Source organism: Pseudopipra pipra, chromosome 21, assembly GCF_036250125.1.
Source record: "Pseudopipra pipra isolate bDixPip1 chromosome 21, bDixPip1.hap1, whole genome shotgun sequence".
Classification (NCBI taxonomy): Eukaryota; Metazoa; Chordata; class Aves; order Passeriformes; family Pipridae; genus Pseudopipra; species Pseudopipra pipra.
In genome coordinates, this window is record NC_087569.1 from 7,046,595 (window position 1) to 7,056,475 (window position 9,881).

The following is a 9,881-nucleotide window of genomic DNA, read 5'->3' on the forward strand; positions in this document are numbered from 1 at the left end:
ATGAGGGAAACCTCACTGGGCTCTGGTAAAAGCCAACCGATCCCTCTGTCATGTGAAAGGTAATGAATTTCTGCAGGTCTCCTGCTCTTTCTTCCCTCGCCTTCCAGGCTCCAGCTGGGGAAGGGAGCAGGTCCTGTCCGGCCGGGAGAGGCGTGTGCAGCCCTGGCTGCAGACACAGCCTCCCTGTTTGGCTCCTGGCAGGGTGGGTGCATGGGTTTTTCCCTGCCGTTTTTGTTTCTTGTGGAGCTGCCTTTTCAGGCGGTTACACCCTGCTATCCCGGGAAGCTGACTGGAATTCAAAGGCTCTGCCAGTCCTTTGGCACTTTCTTTGTGCTGCAGGTTACAGGGACGGCTCCTGCAGCCCGGTGTCGACAGAGGGAAAGGTGTTCTCCCCTCCCAGACCAACCTGGGCACTGAGGTAATTACAGGGCTGGGTTAAATTGCCTTAAAGCCCCTCTGGGCCACTGCCTCTCCTCCCTGCATTGAGCTGGCAGCAGCACCAGCTCCTACAGCAACAGATTTCTTTTGGCTGTGTTTAGCTGGGCTCTCACAGCTCCCCTCGCCCCACACCGCATCCAAACACATCCCATAGGAAGGGACTGGTGCTCCTGCTACAGCCTCGACAGGGCTGAGGGCTTGCTGGGGCAGCAGCAGGCAGGACAGAGGTCTGATATCCTTTGTCTTGTCAGCGATGCCACCAAAATGTCACTGTTTCAGGAGCCAGGCTCTTCCTGCTCCAGCTGGGCTGCCAAATCCAGGGGTGCAGCCCCCCTGTTCCCATCGATGTGCTGGTGTTAGGTGGGTTGTTTTATGGCTTAATGACACCTTTGCACTGCAGTGCTGGGGCTGGAGGTGTCACCAGCTCAAATATCGGGACCCTTTACTCCGGGCAGGGTAAACCAGTGTGGACCAGTGTGCTTTGTGCCGGGCCGGGGGCTCACAGCAAGGGCCGGAGCTCTCGGGATTTCACAGCCTGCGCTCCTTGCAGGAGTTCAGCTGTGAAGCCCAGCGAGATGATTTGAATAATTTAATACCGGGCTGTGACCAAGCCTGGCGAAAGGGTAAAGGAAACAAAGAGGCCCCCAGCCCCGAGCAACAAAAGCTCCTGAAACGACAAGCCGAGGCATGTCCGCACTGCCGGAGGCAGAGAGCAGCCTGGGCAAATAGGCCAGTTGCATTCCTCACGTCTGCTGCTTTGTTTCCCTGCAGAAGCTCCTGGTGAAATCTGCAGGTCTCAGGGCTTCTCCCTTTATCCTTGTTTTGTTCCCGTGTTCTGTGGAGCTGGTGGTGGATCAGCCGTGTCCCTGTGGCTCTTCCTGCTAAGGAAGGCAGAGCCAGAGGGGAGCGAGAAGGGGAGGTGTGGGATGAGGCTGCCTGTCCCCTTTTGTGCATCCTGGTGTGGGTCCCCTCTGGCCATTGTCACCCAGGGAAAAGCTGTCCCCGTTCCCAGTAAGATCCTGCTGACCTGGGGCTGTTGCTGTCAGCAGGAAACAGCCCAAACCGCCTGCTGATCCCAGAGCTGATTTGTTTTGATTCCAGCACCTCTGTCGAGGTCGTATCCTCATTCCCACGAGGCTTGGCAGAATTGGCAGAAGGTGCGGCTGCCGTCCGTCTGTCCAGCCGCCTCACTCCCTTACCCCCCGCCCTCCCTGGGCACGAGGCCCCAGAAGCAGAGAGAGGACTCTCCCCACTCCTTTCCCTGGGGCAAAACGCTCCACCTTAACTTCTTTAGAAGCCAGAGCGTCAGTTTTCTGTCCCTCCAGTTTAAGTTAAATACAAGGAGGAGGGATGGAGCAGAAGTGCAGGCCAGGGAGAGGCTGGGGAAGGGGAAGAGGACAAGAGGCCTCTCCAAGCCCAGATGGGTTCAAGGAGTGACCCATCATAGGGGACAGGGAACATATCGCCTCCACAAAGGGAATTGCCCCGAGTGTCGCCTTTGTGTGAGACAAATGCCTGGTTGTGATGCTGAGTGTGGGGAGGGCTTTCCTTAGGGAGAGGGGAAAAGGAGGGATCTTTGTTTGCAGGGTCTGACACCTCCCAGCCGCCCTGCCGGCACAGCCAGCACCTTCTGATGGCTTTGTCAGCTCCTGGCTAATTAGCAGAGATGCTCTTCAGTGAGGTTAGGGAAGAATAATTTTAAAAACATCAAAGAGAAGCAGTAAATAATGATAAAAGTCGGCTGTTTCATGCCTGTCATCAGAGGCACAGGCTGTCTAAGCTTACAGGACTGATGTGTCCTGTCTTTGGTGGTGGAAACACCAGGAGTCCCATCACCCCCTGGGATGCCAAGGGCCTTGTCCTTTTGGCCTGAACCTTGTCTCATAACTGTGTCCAGGGACAGTTTTTAGTCAGGGCCAGGTCATAGTATGTCAGGGACAGTGTCTGGGATAGTGCCTATCTCTTGTTGGAGGCAACCTGGCTCCAGGGCATGCTGGCACGTAGTGGCAGAACCAGCTGGACCATGTGGTTGCTGGTAGATCCTGCCCTTGGGGGGTCACAGCCCTGAGCAAACCTGGCTGGGGAGCACCTCAACCCCAGCTCGAGGTACCTGCTGCACCCCACTGCTCCCTGTACAGTTGCCCACCGTCACTTGTTTTTACATGTTGGGTTTCCAGGCTCGCTGGGAGCTGGTTAAAGTTTAGCTCAGTGCTCTCCACCATCCAAGCAGGCTGCCAGCTACTCACCTCCTTCAGAAAATCCCCTACCACGACTGTTCATGTTCAGTGTACACCAGCACAAGCTTCCCTGATATTTGGGAGCTAAAACCCCGTTGCAGCTCAGGCTGTGGCAGGACAACCTGCCACCCCTCAGGGTAACCACAGAAATCAGCCCCCCATCCCCTCCTTGGCAGCTCTGGCAGCAAGCAGGCGGGCTGCCTGCTTCCCCTCGGGCTGCTGGAGGGTTTTATTTTAAGCAGAGCCTCTCAGGGAGAAGGGTAACGTGAGCTCCTTGAGTGACAAGTGATAGAGCTCGAGTTGCTCAGCGTGTCCCCTAGGAATCCCTCTCCTCTGCCATTTGCTAATTGAAAACTGCTAACATTTGGGTCTGGAGCAACTGCTGCCCTTAATGGGAAGCTGGCTGGAGTGAGCGTTGGTGGGACTAACACATGCTCACAGCCTGTCATCTGCTCAGCTCCATCTCTGGGGAAAGGGGCAAATACTCCCATATGCTGCTCTGATTTCTGAAAGAGTGATGAGGGGGCTAGAGCTAGACAGATTTGCTTTTATTCTCCCTCCTCCAGGCTCTTGCTCAGTTACAAACCGTGGCTGGAGGGTTGCTGATGGCTGCAGCCTGGGGCATGAGCTCCCAGCAAGACAAAGCCACAGGAGCTTGTGTGTCCCCCCATGCCTGTAGAGTGGGGGGCTCAGGGCAGCCCCTCCATGTCCTGCTGTGGGTGATGGCTGGACACAAGTAGCTCTCTGTGGCAGGAGTGTGTCTGGGAGCTGTATCTCACCTCCAGCCTTGCTCAGGGGCACAACTGTGGCCCCGGGCTGCCTGCAGGAGTGTGAAATCCCTGGGGCACCCCCGAGTAAAGAAAGAGACACAGGGTTAGTGAGGACAGCACAGTGTGTGCTCCAGGAGCCCAACTCTGGGCCAGGGGAGGCTACAGTGTTGGGGGGGCTCTGCAGGTTGTGCACAAGCCCCTAGGGTGGCCATGTGCGATGTGATGTTGATGCTCCCCAACCTCCTGGGGTGGCTGTCCCCAGTGGAGTGGGTCGCAGGCCCTTGAGATGACTGTTCCCAGCGTGGTGGGTACCAACCCCCCCGGGGGGGCTGTGCCCGGTGGGGTGCTCCCCAAGCCCCCAGGGTGGCTGTCCCCAGCGTGATGGTCCCCAAGCCCCTTGGAGGGGCTGCCCCCGATGTGACGCTCCCCCAGTCCTTGTCTGTCCCCGGTGCGATGCTCCCCGAGCCCCCGGGGTGCCAGGACCGCTCCATCCCCCCCTGTTGCGGCGGGGAGGCGGGGCGCGGGCGGGAGGCGGTGGCGGTGCCGTCCCCCGGCCCGGGGCGCAGGGGCGGGCTCAGGCCGATCCCACCGCCCCGTCCGGCCCCCGGGCGGAGCCGGGCGCGGAGCGCGGAGCCGAGCGGGCGCGGGGCGGCGGCGGGCGCGGGGCGGCGGGATGCCGGGCTACGACTACAAGCTGCTGGAGCGGCCGCGGCGGCGGGTGCTGTGCCCGCTCTGCGGGAAGCCCATGCGGGAGCCCGTCCGCGTCTCCACCTGCGGCCACCGCTTCTGCGACACCTGCCTGCAGGAGTTCCTCAGGTGAGACCCCGCAGCACGTCACGGACGACCCGACCTGACGTCGCGCCGCGCACCCCTTCCCACCGTGGGGCACCCCGGCCGCCCATCCCCGCACCGCCGGATGCGGGGTCCCGCACCACGGGGGGGACGGGTGCTTCCCCCCCCCTCATTCGCCTCCGGCCCCAGGGGTGCGGTGCCCGCGGGTGCGGGGTGCTCCAAAGAGGGGTGCGGGGGGCCCCGGGCGGGGCCGGAGTGAGGGGAGCACGGGGGTGCGGATGTCCCGGGCCTGGGAGGGGATGCGAGTGCCCCGGGGAGGGGTGTCCCGGGCCGGGGAGCGGCTGCGGCGTGCCCTGGAAAAAGGTACGGGGTGCTCGGGGGTGCGCGGTGCCCCGAGAAAGGTGCGGGGCGCCCCAAGATGCCCCGGGCCGGGGAAAGGCGCGGGTTGCGTGGTGGTGCCCCGGGCCAGGGAGGGGGTGCGGGGCGCGCCCAGGCTGTGACAGCCGCCTGCGGGGTGCAGCGGCCCGTGGCCCCTTTCGGTGAGGAGGAGGAGGAAGAAGAGGGCCCGGTAAAGCCCGGAGCGGCGAGTTTCGAGATTCGAGCTTAACCCCTTCCTGCCCCGGCCCCGCCGGAGGAAGCGACCGGTGTGTGTGTGTGTTGAGGGGTCCGGCCACCCCGGTGCCCCCGCGCCCAGGAGGGAGCCCAACCCGGCCGTGTGCGCTCGCTGGGAGCGAGGAGCCGGGGCCTCTTCCCACCCGCGCGGTTTGGGATCCCCGGTACCGGTACCGGCAGCCCGGGGGCACGTGCGAGGCCGGTGCTGCCCCGGTTCGGGGCCGCCGCACTCGCTGCGGTCCCGGGGGTCCCCCCAGGGCTCGGTGAGGGGATGCTCGTGCTCCCCCAGGGCGATAACCGGCGTCACTCTGGGCCCCGGTTTCCGCTGCCGCCTCCGGCTGCGCCTTTCCCCGCCGGGGCGACCTTCGCCCGGGACGGTCCCCGGGAGCCACAGACACCGTGGCCAGTTTCTACGAAACCGGGCGTTCCCCGGGGCACGTGTCAGAACGCATCTGCTCCCTGCCCCCCCTCCGCACCCCTTCCGCCGGCACCTCCGTTCTACCAGGGACAGCCAGACACAGGGGCCCCTCACCGAGCACACCCCGTTTTCACCGGATCAGGTTTGGGCATCTCTTGGACTGAGCCGTCCAGCCCCACCGCGGTGCCGGGAGGGGGGTGCTGGGGGGTGCCGGGGGGTGCCGGGGTTCCCCACCCTGTCACCTCGCTGTGCCCCAACACGCCGTGAAGGTCAGAGGCAAGGACGGTCCTCCTGGGTGCTGCCTCAGCACATTCCCTGCCCGGCCAAGCATGAGGAATGGGGAGGCTTTGTCGGGGATTAGGCGCTGGCTTCGGGTCATTGTCCCGCTTCCCCCCCCCAGCCCCAGCACCCCAAGACCATGCACAGGGTGCAGACACGGCTGACTGCCCTGGAAAGGTGTGATGCCAGCTCCAAGGCAATGCCAGCTGCTGGGCAATGCCACCCACAGGCTCCCTGGAAAGGGATGGGTGCCCGACCCTGTCCTAGGGCACCTTATCTTGGTAGATGCCTGATGACTCCCACGGAACCACCTGCAGTAAACAGAGCAAATACGTGGCTTGGCTGAATGCAGCCGTGCCCTGCATGAATCACACCCCGCGGCATTGAGCTGGGGCTCCTGGGGGTCACTTGCACCCCCAGCACAGGGCTGGTGGCCGCAGGGGACATGACAGTGCCATGCCCAGGACATCCCAGGCCAGCTCATGCCAGGCAGCACAGCTGGCTCCGTCCCGAGGTCTCGCATCCACTTGGCAGCCCCGAGGCCACGCCGACGCCTGCCAAGGGCACTCGGTCATTAGACGGGCAGGAGCTGTGCAGGCAATGCAACCTCATCCAGGGACACAAGAGCCACGGGTCCCTGTGTGTCCCTGCTGCCTGTCCCTGTAGGCAGCATCTGTGGTCTCCCACCCCAGTGTCCATCAGGGATGGCACGTGGACACCCTCACCTGTTCCCAGGCATGGTGGTGTGGGGACCAGAGGTGATGGTGGCTCCTGGTGAGCGGTGTCACAGGCCGGGCTGCCTGTTCAGCTCCATCCCCATCTCCACCTCACACTGCCACTCCGCAGCTCAGGGCTGAGCAGGGCCCTTCCCAGCTGAGGGACAGCCTTCTGGAGGAGCACCCCATCCTGGGGGCCCAGCATGATGGGGACCCCTCCAGGGTGGCTGCCTGTCCCTGTCCTGGCTCACCACGATGGCTGATGGGGCCGTTTCCTGTGGAGCAGGAGCCCCAGGGCCACACATCCGGGCTGCACATCTGGTGCCCAGCTGTTGCCCTCCCCCACCTCCCCTGGGCCCCAGCACCTGGGGCTGCGGGAGCCCCGTCCCCTGCCGGCCCCATCCTGGCCAGCCGCCGGCACCCTCCTTAATCCCAGGGGCTGGGGCAGGCGAGGGGCTGCCGGGGCTCCAGATGGTGCCACGCTGCTCGCGGCGGCTGGCCCAGGCCCCTGGGGACGGGGGCCGCCGTGCCCAGCCGGGGGGGCGGGGGTTGCCTTGGGGGGTGTCTGGCCGTAGCATTTCCCAGCTCAGACAGATGGAGCGGGATTAGAGCTGCAGCTCCCCCAGGGTCGCGGCTGGATTTGGTACGGGGTGAGCGCTCAGCGGTGGAGGGACAGCGCCAATGTCCTGGGATGGGATGGCAGGGACCCGATGGGATATTGTGTCTGTGTCACTGGTGCTGTTCCCCATCCCTGAGTGATCCTGACCCCTCTGTGTCTTGCAGCGAAGGTGTCTTCAAGTGCCCGGAGGACCAGCTGCCCCTGGACTACGCCAAGGTGAGCCTGGCACATGGATGGGTACCTCCCTCCAAGGTGACATCCCCGCCAAGGCGCCGTCCCAAGGCTCTACACAGCGCCTGGCACAGCCACGCCGGGCTGGCACAGGCACTCAGGCGGAAGCAAGAGCCCTTTGTGCTGCGGGGCCGGGGAGCGGAAACCCGCTCCCGACAAAGGGTGCTTGTTGCTGTGCCAGTGGGGGATCCGGCCCCGGGCTGAGTGCCCACGGCTCCCAGCCAGGCTGTGCTGGGGGTCTGTGTGCCCATAGCCTGGTGCAGGAGGCTCAAGTCCCTGTGTTGCCCCCCCAGATCTACCCCGACCCGGAGCTGGAGGCGCAGGTGCTGAGCCTGGCCATCCGCTGCATCCACAGCGAGGAGGGCTGTCGCTGGAGCGGGCTCATCAAGCACCTCCAGGTAGGGGCCGGCAGGATGGGGTGAGGGTCGAGGTTCTGTCCCATGGCCCTCCTTCACCATCCCTATGCCCCGCAGGCCCATCTCAGCACCTGTGGCTTCAATGTGATCCCCTGCCCCAACCGGTGCAGCGCCAAACTGAGCCGCCGCGACCTGCCCGAGCACGTCCAGCACGGCTGCCCCAAGCGCCGGGTCAAGTGCGAGTTCTGCGCCAGTGACTTCACTGGGGAGGCCTTTGAGGTGGGCAACAGGGGGGCACCATGCAGGGGGTGACACTATGGGAGACACAGCCATGGGGTTGGCCTGGCAGGAACACTGTGGGAAGCACAGCCTGGCCATGGGGGACACAGCCTTGTGAGGGAAACCATGGAGGATACAAACTGGGCATGGGGACAGAGCCTGGATGGGGGGCACATCATGAGTGTAACAGCCTTGTGGGGACATGGACTTGTGGGCTCCTGGTCCCTGTGCCCCTGGCCATGGGGGCACCACATGGCCCCATCCCTGGCAGGGCTGGCTGGTGAGGGCAGACAGAGGGTGACGATGCTGTCATGGTCCCCAGGGCCACCAGGGCACGTGTCCCCAGGAGAGTGTGTACTGCGAGAACAAGTGTGGGGCCCGCATGATGCGGCGCCTGCTGTCCCAGCACGCCCTGGCTGAGTGCCCCAAGCGCACCCAGCCCTGTACCTACTGCTCCAAGGAGTTCGTCTTCGACACCATCCAGGTGAGATGGGGCCGATGGGGACCCTCACCCCACTGGCTCCCAGCCCTGGCTGACAGCCACTCTGCCTCCCCAGAACCACCAGTACCAGTGTCCCCGGTACCCTGTGCCGTGCCCCAACCAGTGTGGGACACCCAGCATCCCCCGGGAGGATGTGCCCACCCACCTCAAGGAGAGCTGCAACACTGCCATGCTGCTGTGCCCCTTCAAGGAGGCTGGCTGCAAGCACCGGGTGAGTGTGTCCCTGTGACCAACCTGCCCTGGGGGTTCATGAGGTGTCGTTCCCTACCATATTGTGCCTGTACTTCACAACATCCCCACACCACTCCTGCCCTATCTGTCCCATCCCCTGAGCTGGTTCTCTTCTGTCCCATCCATGTGGCTCCATGACGTCCCCATCCTTGTCCTGCCTCACCTCGTGTCACTTTGCCACCCAAGTGTCCCCATGCCATCCCAATCGGGTGTCCCTGAGCCACCCCTGTGTCCCTACAAATTCCTGCTCCAGCACCCCCATCTCCATGGCACCCTTCCCTCCTGTCTCGTGCCATCTCCCAGTGTCCCTGCTGACAATCCCACTGTCCCCACAGTGCCCCAAGCTGGCCATGGGTCGGCACCTGGAGGAGAGCACCAAGGCACACCTGGGCATGGTGTGTGCCCTGGTGAGCCGGCAGCGGCAGGAGATCCTGGAGCTGCGGCGCGACATGGAGGAGCTGTCAGTGAGCAGCGACGGGACCCTCATCTGGAAGATCGCCGACTACGCCCGCAAGCTGCAGGAGGCCAAAGCCCGCAGCAACTACGAGTTCTTCAGCCCCCCCTTCTACACCCACAAGTACGGCTACAAGCTCCAGGTCTCGGCTTTCCTCAACGGCAACGGGAGCGGGGAGAGCAGCCACCTCTCCGTCTACATCCGTGTGCTGCCGGGAGAGTACGACAACCTGCTGGAGTGGCCCTTCTCCTACCGCGTCACCTTCTCCCTGCTGGACCAGAGCGACCCCTCGCTCTCCAAGCCCCAGCACATCACCGAGACCTTCCATCCCGATCCCAACTGGAAAAACTTCCAGAAGCCGGGAGCCTCGCGCAGCTCCCTGGATGAGAGCACCCTGGGCTTCGGCTACCCCAAGTTCATCTCCCACGAGGACATCAGGAAACGGAACTACGTGCGGGATAATGCCATCTTCATCAAAGCCTCGGTGGAGATCCCCCAGAAGATCCTGGCCTGAGCCCTTGAGGGGGGACAGGATGTGAGTGGGGCGCCCACCCAGGGGTGCCCCAAGTGGTGCTGAGCCCCTGCCCGCAGTCAGTGCTCCTGGCTTGGGGACGCTGCTGTGGCGCAGTGGTGGCTCTCAGGATAGGCAGGGATGGGGCTGCTCCCACATCCCTGCTGGGGCTGGGATGCACTGGCAGCCCCAGCTGCCCCCGGGGCAGCCCCTTCTCAGGTGCCTGGGGGTGCCGGGGGGCTGGGCCCCCCAAGCCTCTCACTGGGGCACCCAACAGCCCCTGCCAGCCTCACTGGGGACCCCGCAGGACCCCACTGCCCAGAGCCATATTTTGTAAGCTGGTGCTCCCCAGGTTGTTATTTATTTCCCCGAGCCGGGGCCGTTGCCCCCTTCACGCCTCTTTTTTTTTTTCAATAAAGTTTTCTTGTATTTATTA

The 9,881-nt window shown here is 63.6% G+C and overlaps 1 protein-coding gene across 2 annotated transcripts; it reads left to right on the forward strand.

The window, feature by feature from the left end:
• Window positions 1-37: 37 nt before the first annotated feature.
• TRAF4 (TNF receptor associated factor 4) lies at window positions 38-9,881 on the forward strand. Of its 2 annotated transcripts, none has more exons than XM_064677510.1 (7): window positions 38-418; window positions 7,046-7,097; window positions 7,406-7,510; window positions 7,586-7,747; window positions 8,070-8,231; window positions 8,305-8,460; window positions 8,816-9,881. In XM_064677510.1, the coding sequence occupies exons 1-7, from the start codon at window positions 63-65 to the stop codon at window positions 9,446-9,448; spliced, it is 1,626 nt and encodes a 541-aa protein (XP_064533580.1). In that variant the 5' UTR covers window positions 38-62; the 3' UTR covers window positions 9,449-9,881. The 2 variants fall into 2 exon arrangements, with proteins under 2 accessions (XP_064533580.1, XP_064533582.1); XM_064677512.1 differs by lacking the exon at window positions 38-418 and adding an exon at window positions 4,080-4,261.